Source organism: Ranitomeya variabilis, chromosome 1 (assembly GCF_051348905.1).
Source record: "Ranitomeya variabilis isolate aRanVar5 chromosome 1, aRanVar5.hap1, whole genome shotgun sequence".
Taxonomy (NCBI): domain Eukaryota; kingdom Metazoa; phylum Chordata; class Amphibia; order Anura; family Dendrobatidae; genus Ranitomeya; species Ranitomeya variabilis.
This window is the reverse complement of record NC_135232.1, coordinates 1,054,039,784-1,054,063,817: the sequence shown is the minus strand read 5'-3', so window position 1 is coordinate 1,054,063,817 and position 24,034 is coordinate 1,054,039,784. Positions and strand designations below refer to the sequence as shown.

At 45.2% G+C, this 24,034-nt stretch overlaps 1 protein-coding gene across 2 annotated transcripts in view; it reads right to left on the bottom strand.

The window, feature by feature from the left end:
- Positions 1 to 24,034, bottom strand: part of CORIN (corin, serine peptidase) — a 450,167-nt gene that overhangs the window by 58,438 nt on the left and 367,695 nt on the right. For both annotated transcript variants that reach the window (XM_077279814.1, XM_077279815.1), the window contains exons 14-16: positions 8,435 to 8,548; positions 8,230 to 8,340; positions 7,547 to 7,676 (exon numbers count right to left, since the gene is read on the bottom strand). In XM_077279814.1, coding sequence (XP_077135929.1) covers positions 7,547 to 7,676; positions 8,230 to 8,340; positions 8,435 to 8,548 — 355 coding nt within the window. The remainder of the gene's footprint in view (positions 1 to 7,546; positions 7,677 to 8,229; positions 8,341 to 8,434; positions 8,549 to 24,034) is intronic.

The window sequence follows — 24,034 nt, the reverse complement described above, 5'->3', positions numbered from 1 at the left end:
ATACTAATATCACCATAAGTGTCATTATGCACAGGAGATCTGTACTTAGTATGCAGTTTCTGTGTACAGGTAATACAGTGATTACCGGTGACATTATACACAGGAGTTCTGTATATAGCATACAGTGTGCAGATAATACAGTGATTATCACCAGTGACAATATACACAGGAGCTCTGTATACAGTATCAGTGCACAGGTAATACAGAGATCAACAGTGACATTATACACACGAGCGCTGTATATATTGTACAGGTTATACAGTGATCAATGACACTATACACAGGAGCTCTGTACATAGTGTCATTGTAAAGGTAATACAGTAATCACTGGTGGTGACATTGTACACAGGACTGCTCTATATAGTATACAGTGTATAGTGTCAGTGTACAGGTAAGATACTGACTCACCAGTGACGTCTCTAGGTGAAGTCCTTCATCATTGCTTTTCCTCTTCATCCAGCACAGACCGCCATCACTTCTTCCAGCCAGGGCTCGTCTCTGCAGGAAATAACACTGTTATCTAGAGCACCGCTTGCAGAACACATTACTTAATTTTTTCCCAACTTCTACACTACACCAGATGAAGAAAAAAAGGCGACATAGTGTCGCTCTGCACAGTAACAGGACTGCCCCCCATTTAAAACAGTATCCTCAAAAAATAAAATAAATACATGACTGCAGTAATAAAATCCCTTAATTAGCCCTTATGGTAAAAAACCCCATCCTGCTCCCCGTGTGTCTCATTCCTGGCTCCAGTCATATGTTCTCCTATCCTGGCCCCATATGTTCTCCCATCCTGCCCTCATCAGTATCCATTCTGCCCCATGTGATGTCCCGTGATCCTGCCCCATCTGCCCTGTGATTCTGCCCCATCTGTCCCCATTGTATCCATCCTGTACCATGTGTCTCCATCATGCCCCATGTTTCCATTCTGCCCCATGATCCTGCCCCATCTGTCTCCATCCTGCCCCATGATCCTGCCCCATCTGACTCCATCCTGCCCCATGATCCTGCCCCATCTGTCTCCATCCTGCCCCATGATCCTACCCCATTTGTCTCCATCCTGCCCCATGATCCTGCCTCATCTGTCTCCATCCTGCCCCATGATCCTGCTCCAACTGTTTCCATCATTATTATTATTATACATTTTTATAGCGCCATTTATTCCATGGCGCTTTACATGTGAATGGGGCAAATATAGACAAGTACAATAAACATGAGTAAAACCCGCGAGGGCTCACAGTCTCCATTCTGCCACATCTGTCTCCATCTTGCCCCCTGTGTCTCCATCTTGCCCCCTGTGTCTCCATCTTGCCCCCTGTGTCTCCATCCTGCCCCTGTGTCTCCATTCTTGCCCCCTGTGTCTCCATTCTTCCCCCTGTGTCTCCAATTCTACCCCATGTCTCCATTCTTGCCCCGTTTCCATTCTTGCCCCCTGTGTCTCCATTCTTGCCCCCCGTGTCTCCACTCTTGCTCCTTGTGCCTCTATTCTTCCCCCTGTGTCTCCATTCTTCACCCCGTGTCTCCCATCCTGCTCCCATGTCTCCCATCCTGCCCCCCTGCCACTTTCAATAAAAAAGTAAAAAAAGTTCTCCTTACCTTGCCGCGCACCTGCGGCGAAGTTCCCTTCAAGCAGCCTCCAATTGGCTGGCGGCTTTTAACTATTGCCGTGCGGGCCCGAGCCCAAACAGCAATAAAGTTTAACTGAACCTGCCTCTGGCACGCAGGTTCAGTTTCTGCATCGGCAGAATCCTGTTGCTGGAGCCCAATGACCAGAAGAGACGTGGCCCGATGCGGGCCCCCTCTGGTCATTGGGCCCCATATGCCAGTCAGGGCAGTAATGTTCTGATGGCAGCCCTGCATGTGCAGCTTCCAGGCTGATGAGTGCAAATTTGCCTCCAGTATTTGCGGATAATGTACTGCATTCACCTTTCCTTCAACTTTTCCCAAGTTTCCTGTGACTTTGTAGCACACAACCCCCCAAAACATCAGCGATCCACCTCCATACTTTACAGTAGGAATGGTGTTCCTTTCATCACAGGCCTTGTTGACCTCTCCCCAAATGTCAGAAAACAGCAAAAAGGGCTGAGATGCTTACCTGCCTAGGCCTACAAACAAATGCACAGGATGCAGTGGACCCATGTGGTTAAGATGGCAGCAACACAGGTGCAGAATTACCGTTGAGGCAACCACTCACAACCTACCAAACTAATGGAGGGGGTGGCTGCTTGGCATATTACTGCACATAAAAGACTTGTATGTGGCGCTTTTCACACAATGGAGATGCACAGCATCCAGGTCAACAACCTAGTAGTGACCCCCTTCTATTAGCTCAGGCGGGCTGCCCAGCGCTATCCAAATGCACCCCATGTGAACAGACACCACAGTTTACAAGACAAAATGGGCCCAACTTCACCCCGAAAAAAAAGTGCAAAAAACACATATAAAAAAAAAATATGTGAGGTATTAGTTTATATTTTGGCCAAAATTCGCAAGCTCGTAACCCACGTCACAGGTCCCCATGATTACGAGTCCTAATTCTAAACAGCAATAGCACAAAAAGAGGAGGTAGGTTGTGAGCGGTTGCCTCATCGGTAATTCTGCACCTGTGTTGCCGCCATCTTAACCACATGGGTCCACTGCATCCTGAAAGTGCATTTGTTTGGAGGCCTTTTTGCTGTTTTCTGAAATTTTTGGAGGAACTCTGAATCCTCTTTTTGTGCTATGCTGTACATCTCCATTGTGTGAACAGCGCCACCTACAAGTCTTTTATGTGCAGTAATATGCCAGGCAGCCACCCCTCCATTAGTTTGGTAGGTTGTGTTGTGAGTGGTTGCCTCATCGGTAATTCTGCACCTGTGTTGCCGCCATTTTAACCACATGGGTCCACTGCATCCTGCATTTGTTTGGAGGCCTAGGCAGGTAAGCATCTCTGCCCTTTTGCTGTTTTATGAAATTTTTGGAGGATCTCTGAATCCTCTTTTTGTGCTATTGCTGTTTACAATTAACTCCAAATGTAAAGTTTATGGTTGTGGCCTAAAAGTTCAATTTTGGTCTCATCACTCCAAATTTCCACGTTCCAGAAGTTTTGAGGCTTGCCTCTGTGCTGTTTTGTAGGCAAGATACTTTGTGGCATTTGTGCAGTAATGACTTTCTTATGGGGACTCAACCATGCAGCCGATTATTCTTTCAAGTGCCTCCTATTGTGCATCTTGAAACAGCCACACCGCTAGTTTTCAGAGAGTCCTCTATTTCAGCTGATGTTATTTGTGGGTTTTTTCTTTGCATCCCGAACAATTTCCTGGCAGTTGTGGAAGACATTTTTGTTGGTCTTCCTGATGGTGTTTTTTTTTTTTTTTTTTTACAGAGCCCCTGATTTTCCATTTGTTAATCACAGTTTGAATGCTGCTGACTGGCATTATCAATTCCTTGGATATCTTTTTGTATCCCTTTCCTTTTTTATACAGTTCAACTACCTTTTCCCGTAGGTCAGTTGACAATTCTTTTGCTTTCCCCATGACTCACAATCCAGAAATATCAGTGGCTGGATGAAAGATGCAAGAGTCTGTCTGGATCCCAGAAACTCACTCAGCTTTTATGCACACACACTGATTACAAGCAAACAGGTCACAGGTGAGGATGTTACCTTTAGTAGCCATTCAAACCCATTTGTGTCAACTTCTGTGCATGTTATCAGGCCAAAATCACCAGGGTATGTGAACTTTTGATCAGGGTCATTTGGATGTTTTGGGTTGTCATTATGATTTAAAAACAGAAAACAGTAGTCTGACAATAATAAATGGCTTCACACAACCACTAACCATGAGTGGAGAAAAAAAGTTTTGGTGTTAACATTCATATTCTCTGAAAAAAGGCCAAATAAGCAAAAATTCTGCCCGGGTATGTAAACTTTTGAGCACAACTGTATATAGGTGAGTTTTCAAGATCTCGGCTTCCAGTCAATTAGTAGCAGTATTCATTGTATCTTTTCCATCTGTGCTGAACATGCAATGGTCACAGTGGGTTCTGAGCCCAGCATATGGCAAAGATGGATGTTCATCCTTCTAGTGCAAAGTGAATGTTCCATTTTGAAAACCATTAAGACTTGATATAGAAAGTATATGGGACTCTTTTATAGGCCTTTTCATTCTACAAAAAAAATAACATTTAACTGCTGGGGTCATGATACCCCTTTAAGAAATAGCTAGGAAGAGTCTTTTTAATGTATTAGAAAAAACTGTAACTTGGCCTTGTTAGAATAGCAATTTATAGTATATATTAAAAAGTATTATGCAATATCTTAATGGTAGTATTAATACCTAGTGTCATAGTACAATGTAGAGCAGTGGGAATCCATGGCCTGACCATTCTCTCATCAGTGATACCATGATATAATACAAATAGTGGCAGACAGTCTATAACATAATGAATCCCAGAGAGGCCACAGATAATTTTAAAGTGAATCTGTCACCAGATTTTTGCTATCCCATATGAGAACATGAAGATGTAGGAGCAGAGATCCTGATTCCAGCGATGTCACTTACTGGGCTACTTGCTGCAGTTTTATCTGCTGGAGATCTATCACTTCTCTGAATGCTGAGCTCTCTATTACCCCACCCACACCACTGATTGAATGCTTTCTGTATACACTGAGCATAGGCAGAAAGCTGCTAATCAGTGGTGGAAGTGGGGTTGCACAGAGCAGTTGACTAAGTGGTTTGAGACACCTAGTCCTATAGTGATAATACGCTGCTGATAAAATACTGATTTTATTGAATCAGCAAAACACGGCCTAGTAAATGGCACATCACTAAAATTAGGTTCTCAGCCACTACATTATTCTGCACACAGATTACATATTAAAAATAACCTGCTGACAGATTCAGTTTAACCCATTCCTCATGGGTAATGGTGTCATGGTATATAGAGCTCATGAATATGGCAGCAGGTTTACTAGTGCTGTAGAGAAAATCTCCAAATAAAACAGTAATTTTATTAAAACAACATACAGCAAGCAACCAAATAAGAGCCACATTGCTGGAATCAGGGTGTCTGTCTCAACACTATGCTGCTCTAACATTAAGTGTAATAACCCTGCTGACAGACTCCCTTTTATCTTTCACTGGCGTCTGTAAACTTCTACCACACCATTCAGAACCTTTATGGAGGGCTTACAAACCTGAGTGTGTCAGTAGTCTGTTCCGTTTGTTCAGTATCTCAATAACATAATGAATCTTCACATGTAATTCCCTGTTAGTTAAGGATATCACAACTTGGATGACACCACAGTACCTCAAAGCAAAGATATCTTGGCACTAATTCCAGATATGGCTGCCATATGAGGATGTTTCTAGTGTGACTGGCACAGCTGACTGACTGACCCCGGGCCCAGATTTCAGTCTGCACATTGGACTCTGTATTATGTATAATCCCTACCAGGCTTATTAATGATCATCACACTCGGCTTTTGCCGGTATCTGCATGGGAGGATGCTGAAAACAAGCAGGAATGGTTAGCTCCCAGAAGCCGTGTCTGCTGTGCGGAAGCGACCATCTTGGCTTCTGCTTTTTAGCACAATACACCTAAATCTTGTGTCTCTAGGCTTGAATAAATAATGGTAGCAATGATGGAAAAAACAAGGTGATCAGCTAATCCCTCACATCATGGGAGATTATGTCATGGAATCACCTATCTAAGCACAATATCATTCGGTTTTAACTAATGTAATGTTTCTTCAGTGCCATTTATTGTAATAGAGTTTTATGTAAATCCATTCCATTTTCACATACCTTATTACACCATATAAACACTATAGGGGACGACTTGTCGGGGAATTTAATTATTTTGTTACTTTTGCCTCAGTATTTTATTTGATAACTGTCAGTACATTGTGATGGGTCAAGTTCACCGGTGACTTTTAACTTCCTCAACCACTAAATAAAATTGGAGTCACTCGCTACTGGTATCACATCTTGTCTAATCTGGCTGACATTTGGAAGATTGATATTTTCCCATGCCAAGGTAAGGGTCTGGCTAATTTAGGGACTGATCAGACCCGGACAACCAGAAATAATGTTATTTTCTGCTAGATCTAAATAAAGCTCTAGAGCCATATTATACCCTCCCTGTGAGGACAAAAGGGTTATTTGGTCCTTGTAAGAAGACGTTCTATTAAAGACCCGTTGTCACAATCCATTTTTGGATTTGTGGCAGCTCTAGTTCCACTCAGTTTAAAACTTTTTTTCCTTTTGGACCATCGGGGGTTATTGTCAGTTTTTCTCCCCGCTGCTGGGTCAGCTGATGCAGGTGGTGACCACTCCCACCATTCTTTAAAAGGTCACCTGATGCATCAGCTGACTGTTAGTGATACAGGTCCTTTCTGAAGACCAGCCTAGCAGGAGCAGCTCTCTGGTGTCAGCCACGTCTGGTCATGAGGGATGAGGTATCCTGATGGTGATGGGGGGAAGGACCCGTATAGAGCATTAGGGGAGTGCAGGGACAGGCTCAGGTTTGAGCTCAGGTGGTGACCATTCCCCATTCCCTATGGGTAGGGCTTTCCTCTCACCTATACCATTCCCGTTGTATGTGTATTGTGCCGTTAGCTGACCGACCATCCGTTGGGTCGGGTCACACTGTAACCACCGTTGTTTCAATAAAATCAGTATTTTATCAGCAGGAGATTTTCACTATAGGACTAGTTGTCTTGTGCCATGTAGTCCTCCTGCTCTGTGTACACAGAAAGTTGCCAATCAGCAGTGTGGGTGGTGGTTAAACAGGACTCAGCTGTCAAAGAACTGCCGCAGATAAAACAGTGAAATTGGAGTCTCTGGCTCTACATTATGCTGCTCTCAGATAGAAAAATCTATTATAAGATTCCCTTTAAAGCACCACTCCATTTTTTTTTATTGCACCGCTGAAGTGGTGCTTTAAATGTAATTCGCCTGCCCCTGCTTCATACTCACCTGCTGCTGCCTTCATCCTTTTCCAGGGTTGCTCCTCTCAGTCTCAGGCAAAAAGTGACCTGTCTGCACCTCCAGTGTTTGATGGAGCGGCGTGGAGGTCACTTTTTAATACATCTCTATGAGAGCCTCGTTCTGGCCTAGTTCTGGCTCTCGTAGACTTGCATTGAGCTCTTGTGATGTATCTTCTGGCTTCCAGCCAGTCAGAATTTACGGGCACAAGATGGCACCATGGGACCGGAGCGGCGTCAGTAAAAGGTGAAGCCGCCAGAAGGTGAGTATAAGAACGGGGCAGGGGGCTTACATTTAAAGCGCCACTCCAGCTCTAAAAAAAAACAAAACTCTGGAGTGGTGCTTTAGGATAAGCTCCTGCTCTGCTCCATCAAGTTCACCCAACATGTATGTCTACTAAATTAGATTTTGATATGAATATTCTGAAGGGGATATTTTATGTCATGGCTGTAGTTGTTCTTAACTCTTATAATATATGTTGCACATTTCGATGAAGCAGATGAATTTTAATGACGAAAAATCATTAACTTTCTCAAAGACCCATAGTATTTATTACTACAAACTACTGACCTTACCCTAAACCCATTTGTCTGCAAACCCATTGAGATAATTCTTCTTCCCATTCATCAGCACAAACTTCATAGTCGGATGCTGCTCTGTGAATTACCAGGGATGTCAATGAGCTCACATTTGTTGAGGCTGAAACTGAAAAACGAAATGTTCCTTAAAAATGTAAAAGTCAAACCTTGCAAAAATGAAAAATCTTTAATGCTTAACTGTTATTTCACACAAAACCTAAGTAAAAGCATAAGCTTGAGACCCCCGTCCCCCAAAACAAGTTAAAACTAATATTTAAAACCAGTTTACTAGGTCCAGGAGCTATCTCGATTCTCATTCTCCTTTTTCGGTGAGCAGTTGATTTTCATCAGCATTCTGCCAGCACTAAAGGTGCTGGAACTCACAATCAAGTAAAACCAGATGTGCATTGCACCTTTCATTTTTCAATAGTTTGCCTGCCCTGAACTGAAAGCCCCCATCTCCTCTATGTCTCTACGAAGGCTGACAGACAGGAAAGCAGGAGCAGAGACGAAGAGCCGCCCCATTTCCTGTAATCTGCCTCACTGTCTCTGCTACTAAAGAAAGATTACACATAGTAAATAAAACAGTCGCGGTATTGATATTGGTAATATGTTTAAAAAAAAATTAAATAGACTGAAAATACTTAAGTAGCAAACAATCCAATCTAAATCCCACTTACCACAATCCCATTCATCGGATCTGTCTGTGCAATCTGATTGCCCATCACACCACATATCCCTTGAGATACACTGATGATTAGCACATTCAAGCTCATCTTGTGTGCAGGATGCTGCAAAAGTAACAGAAAATGTGAAATATGCATATATAAAGCTGGGGCAAATGGTAATAAGTTTAGGGCGTCCATAAATATATCCAAAACTTACAACAATTCCTCTCCTCCAGTGCGTCAGGGCAATCGGGAAAACCATCACAGATCATGGAAGGTTTGATGCACATCTTGTTCCCGGGACATTCCCAAAGTCCTCTCTCTGTGCAGTCTTCAGAAAACAAAGATGTAAGAATGCAGAAAACTATTAGTTTCACGTCTGTAAATATTTTGTAATATATACGCCAGAGCTATTCTGTGTCGTCGGGAACAATATCAAACATGTCTGCACCCATCTTAAATTTCATGTCTCCCTCTTGGTGATCATTGCTTGAACTTCTATGACATGTGTTAAGATTTAAAAGCATTTCTAACACGGTTGCCAACCATCAGTGAATTAATGGAGAATGCATTAAAATAATGTATTTTTGGCCAGTGTTGATGGGGGAAAAAAAGGAGGTGATTGTGATTGTTTTTTTAAGAGGGGACCCAACAGTGGGAAGGTTATAGAGATGTTCTTTTCAACACAGAGAAAGACACACAGTATGTTTTACTATTCTACTTTCATCAGTTTCAGCATGTTGAACTGTTCACAACATGGAATATAGAAATGAATGGAAAGTAATTTTTTTTTTAAACCAAATATTTTTATTGTTATTATGCATAAGAAAGACCATTAAATCCATTCAAATAACAGGGTACATTTGTGTTTTTGATTTAAAAGAAACATCCCCTCCCTCCCCCCCACCCCTCTGGAAGACCAACTCCAACCATACAATACACTTGAAAAGAAGGGAATAAATATCACATACATATTCCACTATTAGCATCATTTTACCACAATCTCTCATTCGTTCCCACCTAGCCATGGCTGCCATAACTTTTGAAAAAAACCCATCCTATTCCTCTTATTATATATGCTTTTTTCGAGATGGACAATATGATTCGCTTGTGCAATAAATTCCCGTCTAGTAGGAGGTTCCTCCCTAATCCAATACCTTGCAATCACCTTCCGTGCAATGAATAATAATCTAGCAATTGCCATTTTAGTAGTTTCATCGGTCATGATTTCCTCCACATACCCAAGTACACAAACCACCGGATCCTTGGGAATCGAGCACCCATAAATCACCCCGATCTGGTTCAGCACAACAACCCAGTATGCAAACAGTCTGGGACAAAGCCACAGCATGTGCAGTATACCTGCCTGAGTCTGTGAGCACCTAGGGCACCCAGAATCACCTCTCAACCCGGCTTTAAACAACATATCAGGTGTCCTATAGGCCCTATTTACCACATACAGTTGCGACAATCTCCCAGGTTCACTCATCGACAGCCTGGGTATGTATTCCAATATAGATTCCCACCTATCGTCGTCTATTTGCCCCAATTCGGCCTCCCACTTCTCTCTGGCCTTAATAGGGTAATCTGTTAGAAAGGTGTGTAGTAAATCACCATATATTCCGGATATTGCCCCCTTTGTACCGTTGTTATTTAATATAAAATCTAGCATTAAATCTATCTGAATCTTTATAGGTCCTCTCCTTTTTTGCGCCTGAAATGCGTGTTGAACCCGTCTATATTGATAAAACTTTGACCCTGGGAACTGAAATTCCTGCTGCAGCATATCATAAGATTTAAGATTCCCGTTATGAATCAACTGACCTATCAACCAAATACCTTTCTCCCTCCACTCTCCCATTCCTTCCATATGATTTAATTCTTGAAAAGCGGGGTTATCCCAAATAGGTGAAAACTCTGTGAATTTCGTAACTCCCCTTATTCGTTTAAGCGTCTGCCAAACCTTATGAATTAAATTTATGGTGTGAAGACAAGTTCCAGATTTCCTAAATAATCCTGCTTCTAAACCTTGGGATAAGGGCCAAACACCAATAATGTATTCCAAACTGCTATGACTTTGACCCTTCTCAAGCCCTTTCCCCCAACCCTTAAGATGTTGGCTCTGCGCAGACAAAAAATATAACCAGGGATTAGGCAGGGCAAGTCCCCCCTCAACTTTCGGTCTCTGTAGTATCTCCTGCCTTATTCTCGGACTCCTCCCGCCCCATACCAGCTCTCCAAATAATGTTCTTAGTCTACGGAATCTGGTCAGTGGGATCCATACCGGAGAATTATGCAAAATATACAAAACCTGTGGCATCACAACCATCTTAAGGAGATTTACTCTACCCACTACTGACAAATGCAACTTATTCCAAGCCGAGACTTTGGCTCGTAGTTTGGCCATTATTGGCTCAAGATTAACCCCTTCCCGACATGTGACGGAATAGTACGTCACATGTCGGGACCCCCGCTTTGATGTGCGCTCCGGCGGTGAGCGCACATCAAAGTCGCGACATGTCAGCTGTTTTTTACAGCTGACATGTGCGCGCAATAGCGGCGGGTGAAATCGCGATCACCCGCCGCTATTAACTAGTTAAATGCCGCTGTCAAACGCAGACAGCGGCATCTAACTACCGCATCCGGCCGTGCGGCCGGATATGAGCGCATCGCCGACCCCCGTCACATGATCGGGGGTCGGCGATGAGTCAGGAAGGTAACCATAGAGGTCCTTGAGACCTCTATGGTTACTGATTGCCGGTGGCTGTGAGCGCCCCCCTGTGGTCGGCGCTCACAGCACACCTGCATTTGAGCTACATAACAGCGATCTGATGATCGCTGTTATGTAGCAGAGCCGATCGGGCTGTGCCTGCTTCTAGCCTCCCATGGAGGCTATAGAAGCATGGCAAAAGTAAAAAAAAAAAGTTTTTAAAAATGTGAAAAAAATAAAAAAAATATAAAAGTTTAAATCACCCCCCTTTCGCCCCAATCAAAATAAATCAATAAAAAAAAACCCCAACCTACACATATTTGGTATCGCCGCGTTCAGAATCGCCCGATCTATCAATAAAAAAAAAGCATTAACCTGATCGCTAAATGGCGTAATGAGAAAAAAATTCGAAACGCCAGATTTACGTTTTTTTGGTCGCCACGACATTGCATTAAAATGCAATAACGGGCGATCAAAAGAACGTATCTGCACCAAAATGCTATAATTAAAAACGCCAGCTCGGCACGCAAAAAATAAGCCCTCACCTGACCCCAGATCACGAAAAATGGAGACGCTACGAGTATCGGAAAATGGCGCAATTTTGTTTTGTTTCGTTTTTTGCAAAGTTTGGAATTTTTTTTCACCACTTAGGTGAAAAATAACCTAGTCATGTTAGGTGTCTATGAACTCGTACTGACCTGGAGAATCATAATGGCAGGTCAGTTTTATCATTTAGTGAACCTAGCAAAAAAGCCAAACAAAAAACAAGTGTGGGATTGCACTTTTTTTGCAATTTCACTGCACTTGGAATTTTTTTCCCGTTTTCTAGTACACGACATGCTAAAACCAATGATGTCGTTCAAAAGTACAACTCGTCCCGCAAAAAATAAGCCCTTACATGGCCAAATTGACGGAAAAATAAAAAAGTTATGGCTCTGGGAAGGAGGGGAGCGAAAAACGAAAACGGAAAAACGGAAAAAGCTCCGGGGGTGAAGGGGTTAAGCTCCTCAAATCTTGTCAAGGGGAGGGACACCTGGATCCCTAAATATTTAAATTGTGAAACCACCCTTAATTTTGTACTTTCCTCCACCTCCCTCGTACAATCCACTTCTCTATCCACCTGCAAAACACTTGATTTATCCCAGTTGATAACCAATCCTGAAATTTGTCCGAATCCTTCAATTATTGAAATTACATTTTTTAAAGGCTCCCCAGGCCCCTCTAGAAAAAGCAAAATGTCGTCGGCATACAGAGCAATTTTTTCCTCCCTCTTCCCTTATACAAACCCCTTTACTGTCTGCGACCTTCTAATAGCCGCTGCCAGAGGCTCCACCGCCAGAGCAAACAGCAACGGGGACAGTGGACACCCCTGCCGCGTACCTCGAAACAGTTGAAAGCTTTCAGAAATTGCATTATTCACCCTGATTTTAGCCACTGGAGAGGAGTATAAAAGTCCCACCCACGAGATAAAAACTGGTCCAAACCCACAGCGACTCAGCACTGACCACAGGTATTGCCATTCTATACTATCGAAGGCCTTATGTGCATCGAGGGAAACCACTACCCTCCTACCAGCATTCTCCGCCGGGATCTGCATATTAAGAAATAGCCTTCTCAAGTTGATGGCAGTAGATTTATTAGGCATAAAGCCCGACTGGTCCGAATGAACCACCTTTTCTATCACCCTGGTCAGTCTGTTCGCCAGGGCCTTAGCCAAAATCTTAACATCAGTTGTTAGGAGTGATATCGGTCTATATGACTCCGGCAACCGTGGGTTTTTTTCGGGCTTAGGAATGACCACAACAATGGCCTCCCTCATGGAAGTAGGCAATATTCCCCTCTCCAGTGACTCCTCAAATACCCCCAGCAATCTAGGCAGCAGCTCCTCAGAAAAAGTTCTATAGATCTCAACAGGGATGCCATTGGCCCCCGGAGCCTTCCCCCCGCCATGGACCCCAAGGCACCCTCCAGCTCTTCCACCGTAAGCGGCATATCTAACCAATCTCTATCCTCAACTTCTAGGCTAGGTAAATTTGCCTCTTCTAGAAATCTGTCAATTTCTCCCTTTCTGTGCCCCGTTTGTGATGTATACAATTTGCTATAGAATCCCTTAAAACCTTCCAAGATTTGGGCCCCCTGTGTTACAATATTACCACTCTCTAATTCTAAGGCATATACGTGTGTCGACTCCCTCTGTGCAGATGTCACAACTGACAGCAGGTGGCCCACCTTCTCTCCTTCCGCGTAAAAGGCCTCTTTTTGGAAAGCTCTCGTCCTCTCTGCCCTGCGTAAGTGCAATTTGTTTACCTCCTCCTGAGCCGCCCTCATACGGTTCATGTTGTCCTGTGTACGCAGATTACTCAGTGCAGCCTCCGCCGCCTCAATTCCTCCAATATCACTTTGTCAGCGCCCCTTCTTTGTGTTTTATGCCTAGATATCTCTTTGGATAATATTCCCCTTAAATAAGCTTTCATGGTGTCCCAAACCACATGTTTCGCTGCACTACCATCATTAAATTTAAAGAATTCCTTTATTTCTTCCCCAATCTTTCCCATATCAAGAATTTGTAACCAGAAGGGATTAATCTTCCACCCCAATTTAGCCATCTCCCCAAGGCCTTCAATTTGCAATGACACTACCAATGGGCTGTGATCCGACACTACTCTGGGCATATAATCCACCTCCTGTACCAGCCTATCCATTGCTTCATTACCCAGGGCCATATCAATACGGGATAAAGTGCCATATGTCGCCGAATAACAGGAAAAACAGTATATATCATTATTACGAACTCTCCACAAGTCCCTCCATGCCACTTCTCTCAAATAACTACCGAACGCTGTTAAATTCCCCTCCTTCTTCAACATAGCATGTTGCCCCCTATCCCAGTGATCATCAATAATATTGGTAATGCAGCGCCCCAGAGTCCTGGTCATTGCAGTACTGTGGCTCCGCCGCTAAGGGGGGCTATGGTACGTCTGATGGCACTGAAGGAGTTCATCTGACCAGGTATCACATACACCAATACATTTCACAGTCGGGCCTCCAGGGGGAGCTAAGGGTACTATTCATTAGGCCACTCCTCACATACTGGTAAAACTGGGGGTCAGGCAGGAAGTTAGAGAGAACGCTGACTGGGTTGGAACCAGGCAACACCTTGTGGCAGAGGGTGTTGCAGGGGAAGATTCGGTAGGGTCCCTGTCAGGGGTGGGATCCTGACAGAGGCCTGGCAAACAGAGAGAAAGCTACGGGACCGGGCCTGCACTTCATAGCGGCGGTGCCCTAAGAAAGGACAAGAAGCGAGATTTATTGTGCTGAGTGAGAAACGAGATCAAAGCAAGAAGGAGAATACCAGTAGGAGTCGTGCTGTAAGATCGAGGCAACATCCTACTGAGGCGTAAACAACCGGCGGCCGGAATGCCGAGGAGGTACAGAGCTTTAAGCCATACTTCAAACCAACGGCAGGACAGTCAGTCACAGGCGGGCTGTCTCACCTAAATCACCTACGCAGACATAGGGGGCAACCTTTGGAGAGGGGCGACTCTAGGGTCCCGGAAGAGCTCCGAGCCTACCCGTCATACGGGTGCGTCCTGTTATGACCCCAATGGCGAGGGTCTCAGAGGAACGTGGAAGTCTGCAGAATACAAAAATCCAGCTCATAGGGCAGTGGTAACTGGGTTGACCATATATCTACTCCTAACGCCAACACTAGAAGTAGCCGGGGATCATTCCTACGTTGATTCTAGATGACACGAGCCAGCCGGAGAATCTAGCTACCCCTAGTAGAGGAAAACAAAGACCTTTCTTGCCTCCAGAGAAGGGGACCCCAAAGCTGGATAGAAGCCCCCCACAAATAATGACGGTGAGGTAAGAGGAAATGACAAACACAGAAATGAACCAGGTTTAGCACAGAGAGGCCCGCTTACTGATAGCAGAATAAAGAAAGGTAACTTATATGGTCAACAAAAACCCTATCAAAATCCACACTGGAAATTCAAGAACCCCCGAACCGTCTAACGGTCCGGGGGGAGAACACCAGCCCCCTAGAGCTTCCAGCAAGGTCAGGATATAGATTTGGAACAAGCTGGACAAAAATACAAAACCAAAACAAATAGCAAAAAGCAAAAGGCAGACTTAGCTGATATAACTGGAACCAGGATCAGTAGACAAGAGCACAGCAGACTAGCTCTGATAACTACGTTGCCAGGCATTGAACTGAAGGTCCAGGGAGCTTATATAGCAACACCCCTAACTAACGACCCAGGTGCGGATAAAAGGAATGACAGAAAAACCAGAGTCAAAAAACTAGTAACCACTAGAGGGAGCAAAAAACAAATTCACAACAGTACCCCCCCCTTAGTGAGGGGTCACCGAACCCTCACCACGACCACCAGGGCGATCAGGATGAGCGGCATGAAAGGCACGAACTAAATCGGCCGCATGAACATCAGAGGCGACCACCCAGGAATTATCCTCCTGACCATAGCCCTTCCACTTGACCAGGTACTGAAGCCTCCGCCTGGAGAGGCGAGAATCCAAGATCTTCTCCACCACGTACTCCAACTCGCCCTCAACCAACACCGGAGCAGGAGGCTCAGCAGAAGGAACTACAGGCACAATGTACCGCCGCAACAAGGACCTATGAAATACATTGTGAATAGCAAACGACACAGGAAGATCCAGACGAAAAGATACAGGATTAAGGATTTCCAATATCTTGTAAGGCCCAATAAAACGAGGTTTAAATTTGGGAGAGGAGACCTTCATAGGAACAAAGCGGGAAGAAAGCCACACCAAATCCCCAACGCGTAGTCGGGGACCCACACCGCGGCGGCGGTTGGCAAAGCGCTGAGCCTTCTCCTGTGACAAGTTGTCCACCACATGATTCCAGATCTGCTGCAACCTATCCACCACAGAATCCACCCCAGGACAGTCAGAAGGCTCCACATGACCCGAAGAAAAGCGAGGATGGAAACCAGAGTTGCAGAAAAAAGGCGAAACCAAGGTGGCGGAACTAGCCCGATTATTAAGGGCAAACTCAGCCAACGGCAAGAATGTCACCCAATCGTCCTGATCAGCAGAGACAAAACACCTCAAATAAGCCTCCAAAGTCTGATTGGTTCGCTCCGTCTGTCCATTAGTCTGAGGATGGAAAGCAGACGAAAACGACAAATCAATGCCCATCCTACTACAAAAGGATCGCCAGAACCTGGAAACGAACTGGGATCCTCTGTCTGACACAATATTCTCAGGGATGCCGTGCAAACGAACCACGTTCTGGAAAAACACAGGAACCAGATCGGAAGAGGAAGGCAGCTTAGGCAAAGGAACCAAATGGACCATCTTGGAGAAGCGATCACATATCACCCAGATAACGGACATGCCCTGAGATAGCGGAAGATCAGAAATGAAATCCATGGAGATATGTGTCCAAGGTCTCTTCGGGACAGGCAAGGGCAAGAGCAAACCGCTGGCACGAGAACAGCAAGGCTTAGCTCGAGCACAAGTCCCACAGGACTGCACAAATGACCGCACATCCCTTGACAAGGAAGGCCACCAAAAGGACCTGGCCACCAGATCTCTGGTGCCAAAAATTCCCGGGTGACCTGCCAACACCGAGGAATGAACCTCGGAAATGACTCTGCTGGTCCACTTATCCGGGACAAACAGTCTGTCAGGTGGACAAGACTCAGGCCTATCAGCCTGAAATCTCTGCAACACACGTCGCAGATCCGGAGAAATAGCTGACAAGATAACTCCATCTTTAAGAATACCAACAGGATCAGCGACTCCAGGAGCATCAGGCACAAAGCTCCTAGAAAGAGCATCGGCCTTCACATTCTTTGAACCTGGTAAATACGAGACAACAAAATCAAAGCGGGAGAAAAACAATGACCAGCGGGCCTGTCTCGGATTAAGGCGTTTAGCAGACTCGAGATACATCAGATTTTTGTGATCAGTCAAGACCACCACACGATGCTTAGCACCCTCAAGCCAATGACGCCACTCCTCAAATGCCCATTTCATGGCCAACAACTCCCGATTGCCCACATCATAATTTCGCTCGGCCGGCGAAAACTTCCTAGAGAAAAAGGCACAAGGTTTCATAACAGAGCAACCAGGGCCTCTCTGCGACAAAACGGCCCCTGCCCCAATCTCCGAAGCATCCACCTCAACCTGAAAGGGAAGTGAGACGTCAGGCTGGCACAAAACAGGCGCCGAAGTAAACCGGCGTTTCAACTCCTGGAAAGCCTCCACGGCAGCAGGAGCCCAGTTAGCTACATCGGAGCCCTTCTTGGTCATATCCGTCAAAGGTTTCACAATGCTAGAAAAATTAGCGATAAAACGACGGTAGAAGTTAGCGAAGCCCAAGAACTTCTGAAGACTCTTAACTGACGAGGGCTGAGTCCAATCAAGAATAGCTCGGACCTTGACTGGGTCCATCTCCACAGCAGAAGGGGAAAAAATGAACCCCAAAAAGGGAACCTTCTGTACACCAAAGAGACACTTTGAGCCCTTGACAAACAAAGAATTTTCACGCAAAATTTTAAAGACCAACCTGACCTGCTCCACATGCGAATCCCAATTATCAGAAAAAACCAAAATATCATCCAGATAAACAATCAAAAATTTATCCAGATACTTCCGGAAAATGTCATGCATAAAGGACTGAAAAACTGAAGGCGCATTGGAGAGCCCAAAAGGCATCACCAAGTACTCAAAATGACCTTCGGGCGTATTGAATGCGGTTTTCCATTCATCACCTTGCTTAATGCGCACAAGGTTGTACGCACCACGAAGGTCTATCTTGGTGAACCACTTGGCACCCTTAATCCGGGCAAACAAGTCAGACAACAGCGGTAAAGGATACTGAAATTTGACAGTGATCTTATTTAAAAGCCGATAATCAATACAAGGTCTCAAAGATCCGTCCTTTTTTGCCACAAAAAAGAATCTCGCACCAAGAGGGGAAGAAGACGGACGAATATGTCCTTTTTCCAGAGACTCCTTGATATATGAACGCATAGCGGTATGTTCAGGTACCGTCAGATTAAACAGTCTTCCCTTAGGAAATTTACTGCCTGGGATCAAATCTATAGCACAGTCACAGTCCCTATGAGGAGGCAGTGCACTGGACTCAGACTCACTGAAGACATCCTGATAATCAGACAAATACTCCGGAACTTCCGAAGGCGTAGAAGAAGCAATAGACACAGGCAGGGAATCCTCATGAATACCACGACAGCCCCAACTTGAGACTGACATAGCCTTCCAGTCCAGGACTGGATTATGGGTCTGTAACCATGGCAGCCCTAAAACGACCAAATCATGCATTTTATGTAAAACCAGGAAATGTATCACCTCGCGGTGTTCAGGAGTCATGCACATGGTAACCTGAGTCCAATACTGCGGTTTATTTGCTGCCAATGGTGTAGCATCAATACCCCTAAGAGGAATAGGATTTTCTAATGGTTCAAGAGTAAATCCACAGCGCTTAGCAAATGAGAGATCCATGAGACTCAGGGCAGCACCTGAATCTACAAACGCCATGACAGGATAAGATGACAGTGAGCAAATCAAAGTTACAGACAGAATAAATTTAGGTTGCAAATTACCAACGGTGACAGGACTAACAACCTTAGCTATACGTTTAGAGCATGCTGAGATAACATGTGTAGAATCACCACAGTAGTAGCACAAGCCATTCCGGCGTCTATGAATTTTCCGCTCATTTCTAGTCAGGATTCTATCACATTGCATTAAATCAGGTGTCTGTTCAGACAACACCATGAGGGAATTTGCGGTTTTTCTATCACATTGCACCGAATTAGGTGTCTGTTCAGACAACACCATGAGGGAATTTGCGGTTTTGCGCTCCCGCAACCGCCGGTCAATTTGAATAGCCAGTGCCATAGTATCATTCAGACCTGTGGGAATGGGAAAACCCACCATAACATTCTTAATGGCTTCAGAAAGGCCATTTCTAAAATTAGCGGCCAGTGCACACTCGTTCCAATGTGTCAGCACGGACCATTTCCGAAATTTTTGGCAATACACTTCAGCCTCGTCCTGCCCCTGAGACATAGACAGCAAGGCCTTTTCTGCCTGAATCTCAAGATTGGGTTCCTCATAAAGTAAACCGAGCGCCAGAAAAAACGCATCAAGATCAGCCAATGCCGGATCTCCTGGCGCCAGCGAAAAAGCCCAATCCTGAGGGTCGCCCCGTAAGAACGAAATAACAATTTTTACTTGCTGAGCAGAATCTCCTGATGAACAGGGTCTCAGGGACAAAAACAATTTACAATTATTCACGAAATTCCTAAACTTAAACCTGTCTCCGGAAAACAGTTCAGGAATCGATATTTTAGGTTCTGACCTAGGATTTCTGATAACATAGTCTTGTATGCCCTGCACACGAGTAGCCAGCTGGTCCACACTTGTAATCAAGGTCTGGACATTCATGTCTGCAGCAAGCATAGCCACTCTGAGGTAAAGGGGAAGGAGAAAAAAAAAAAACTCAGAATCTTCTTTCTTATAATCCCTCTTCTGCAATGCATTAAACATTTAATACTGGCCTGGCAAACTGTTATGACCCCAATGGCGAGGGTCTCAGAGGAACGTGGAAGTCTGCAGAATACAAAAATCCAGCTCATAGGGCAGTGGTAACTGGGTTGACCATATATCTACTCCTAACGCCAACACTAGAAGTAGCCGGGGATCATTCCTACGTTGATTCTAGATGACACGCGCCAGCCGGAGAATCTAGCTACCCCTAGTAGAGGAAAACAAAGACCTTTCTTGCCTCCAGAGAAGGGGACCCCAAAGCTGGATAGAAGCCCCCCACAAATAATGACGGTGAGGTAAGAGGAAATGACAAACACAGAAATGAACCAGGTTTAGCACAGAGAGGCCCGCTTACTGATAGCAGAATAAAGAAAGGTAACTTATATGGTCAACAAAAACCCTATCAAAATCCACACTGGAAATTCAAGAACCCCCGAACCGTCTAACGGTCCGGGGGGAGAACACCAGCCCCCTAGAGCTTCCAGCAAGGTCAGGATATAGATTTGGAACAAGCTGGACAAAAATACAAAACCAAAACAAATAGCAAAAAGCAAAAGGCAGACTTAGCTGATATAACTGGAACCAGGATCAGTAGACAAGAGCACAGCAGACTAGCTCTGATAACTACGTTGCCAGGCATTGAACTGAAGGTCCAGGGAGCTTATATAGCAACACCCCTAACTAACGACCCAGGTGCGGATAAAAGGAATGACAGAAAAACCAGAGTCAAAAAACTAGTAACCACTAGAGGGAGCAAAAAACAAATTCACAACAGCGTCCCAACCATAACACCTGGGAGGGACGGAAGATTAGCAGAAGATCATCTAATCGAGTTGTGAGGGAACACGAGAAACAGACACAACAGTTGTGGGGACTATCCCGTAAGCTCAGCAGGGGAGGACCACAACACATAGCGCTAGCAGGAAGGCACAGATTTCCACCTGCAAAGGGAACTCTGGAGGTGCCATCGGACCGGCCGGACTTGCGCAGCCCGGTTAACCGTATTCCGGACTGAGGACCCAGAGACCTTCAGTAAAGAGGTAAAGAGACTGCAACCTGGTGTCCTCGTTATTTACTGCATCGCACCACCACCATCATCCACATCTATTACTGTACGCCCCTCAGCAGGGTCACGGACCGGGTCTAGCCACCGTGACAACCCCAGAGCAGAGACTCAGAGGCCCGGTACCAGGTGCCCCTCGGCCCTGCGGCAGTGGGGGCGCTACATTAACATCTCCAATTATGAGCAATGGAACTCCTCCCCACCTACCAGATATATTTAGGATTTCCTGTAGTTTTTTCCCTGAGTACGGTGGAGGAATATACACCGACACGACACATATCAGTCTAGCGAACACCTTACACACAAGGAATACATACTGTCCATCATTATCTATTACCACCTCTACCTCCTCGAATGGTACGCTGGTATGCACAAGGATTGACACTCCCCTAGCGTAGGCCGAGAATGTCGCATGGTATGCCTTCCTCACCCATCTTTTATTCAATATACCATTTTTTTCTTTAACTAAATGACTTTCTTGAAGGCACACCAGCGAGGGTCTCTGTATCAAAATATACTGCAAAATAGCCTTACGTCTTGTATCACTCGAAAGACCCCTAATGTTCCAGCTCAGAATTTTTACTCCATCTCCCATCATTTTGCATAATAGTAAAATTCCCCCTCTTCCCTCCATTGGTCTCCCTTATCCCTCTAACCTGGTCCCCCCTACCCAGAATTCCCCCCCAAACCTTCATCATTACAAAATAAACCCTGCCCTTACCCTTCCTTTCCCTCAATAACTTCCTCCCCCAGAACTTTATAACAATCCACTTATATTCTCCTACTCCCTCTCTGTATGAGAAAGGGGAACGCGCTGTCGCAATCTCAACAGTGGCTCAAAAGCCGACACCACTCCCCAATAAGTTTAACACTCTCCTTCAGTCGTTCCTCCCCCCGCCCTATAGAAACAGAATATATAAACAGTTGCGCCGCCGAACACAACTTTAACACACAGGAACCACACAGCAGATTCCTCTAGTAATATTTCAGAATCAACCAACAGTTCAATTTTCTTCTCCTCCCAAAACCATCGCAATAGCCAGAAGTCCACATCTGATCCTCCTCAGCGGGTCTTTTCTGCTCCAATACGTTTCGCATTTAAATCCAGCAAATGAGACACCTCCTCAGGATTTTGAAAAAAGTGGACCTTTTCCATGGCCACCACACGTAGCTTAGCTGGATACAGCATAGAATAGGCCAGACCCAGTTCCCGCAAGCATCTTTTAGCCTCTCCGAACTTCATCCTGAGCTTTTGTACAACTGTGGAATAGTCAGGGTATATAGATATTCGGTTGCCGTCAATAGTTAATTCCTCCATATTCCTGACTTTTCTTAGGAGAATATCCCGGTCTCTGTAATTTAGGATTTTGGCTAGAAAGGTCCGTGGGGCGGAGCCAGGGGGCAGAGGTCTGGTCGGCACCCGGTGGGCTCTTTCGACCGCAAAAAGTTTAGTGAGACTGTCCCCTCCAACCCTAGTTTTTAGCCATGTCTCAATAAAGTCAGTGGGGTTATTTCCTTCTGCCTTTTCCGGTACACCAATAATTCTCAAATTGTTCCTGCGCGAACGATTCTCCAAATCATCAGTTTTAAACTCCAACTCCGCAATGCGCTGGATATATTTTTTCTCTCTTTTTGCCAGTTCAGCTATCTGATCCTCTGTACCTCCCACACGTTCCTCCAGCATTTCAACTCTCCCCTCCATCTTGTGCATAGCTGAGCGAAAAGAGGCAACCTTCCCCTTCAGCTCATCTACCTGGACAGTTAGGGTTGTTAAAGTGGACTTGCAAAACAACACTGCAGAAAATATGTCTTTCAGGGTCGGCTCCCCGGCCCCATCACTGCTCACAGACCCCATTTGTGCAGCACAATCCTGGGTCCGCTCAGCTGTTACATTCAAAGGATCAGACCTCATGACTGGTACCGTACTAGTTGTTATGGGGGAACCGCTCACTATCTCCTCTGCCTGTGCCCCAGACCTCACATCCATCCGCTCCCCTGAGTCTCTCTCTTCTCCTGTTACCTCTCCACCAGTTCCTTGCACTAGACGCTCTGAGTTTTCTGTCCTGGCAAACTGCTCCAGCCGGGCGATCACCTCAAGTCTCCTCTGATAGGCAGCATCTGCCTTTGCCGCCTCTTCTGCAGCGCTGTCGGCGCCATCTTGGGAGCGCGTACTGCCCGCCATCCCAAGCTTTTTCTGCCGTCTGCACGTCATCTTGTTGTTTTCCTCAAAGCGCGGCCGGCTCCCTCCGCTCCCCGGACACTCAGAAGCTCCTTCTCCGGGTACTTGGCGTTCGGCGGCGCCTCTAATATTGCAGGATCACCTTTCGGGCGTCAGGAGAGGTCCGGCACACGTCCGCTCACATCTCCTGCTCGGCCACGCCCCCAATGAAAAGTAATTTTAGTTTTATTTCTACTCTCCTTTGTGGAGATATTAGCTAGCAAATTGTATATGCTAATTTATGCTAAGACCAAAGGGGCATTTACCAAAGATTCATTTTTTAATTTATTTATTTTTGAGGGGAGCAGTTTATTTTTTCCACTGTATTAAGTTGACCACTTAGAAGCTAGAGGTGACATGCAAGGGAAGAAAGAATACACCCTCAGAGAAGCTTAGAATAGGCTTTCTCCTGTGAGATATGTAATAACGCACAGTCCTTCTTCTCTGTAATCTGACTGTAGGCATGTACTGTGATTAGGGTATGGGAGTAGAGCAGAGCTGTGTGTCCTTACAAACACCTCTGCAGCTTTTCATGTACAGTGCTGCCAATGTAAGGGGAGGGGGAGAAGAGTGAAGCTGTATGTCACTACAAACACCTGCAGGTTTCATCTCACGGCACTGTCAGTGTGGGGAGAAGTAGAGCTGGGTTGTGTGTCACTGCAAACACCTCTGCAGCTTTTCATGTACACCAGTGTAAGGGGAGGGAGAGAAGAGTCAAGCTGTATGCACTGTCAGTGTGAGGAGAAGTAGAGCTGGGCTGTGTGCCATTACAAATACCTCTTGCAGCTCTCATCTCGCAGGTCTGTTAACTCTGTTCTATTACAACTCCACCCAACACTTGCTGCTTTGAGATTAAAGTTCCAAGAAGCATTTGTAATGATTCTTATCTCTGCTTTTCTCTACACAGTGAGATCAAGAAGGAGAGCAGGGCTGTGCGTCATTACATGTCTCACAGGAGAAAGCTGGGTCTGATATTCTCTAGGTGTATGGGTTTTTTTCCATTGTATGATGCCGTCTGCTTATGACTGGTCAATGTCATGCAGTCGTAAAAGTAACCACTCCCAGGGACGAATCTATACTAATGCCCCCTCAACAGAGATGAGAAATGAAAAAATGAAAACCACATTCTTCTCTGCTTGGCAGCCAATATTCCATTATGTGGCCAGTTTAACATGCTCACACTGATTATAGGTCCTTTTTAACACTATATTTACAATTGTGTATTTTTTTTAGGGCCCATGAAGACTCAGGCTTGGGCTAT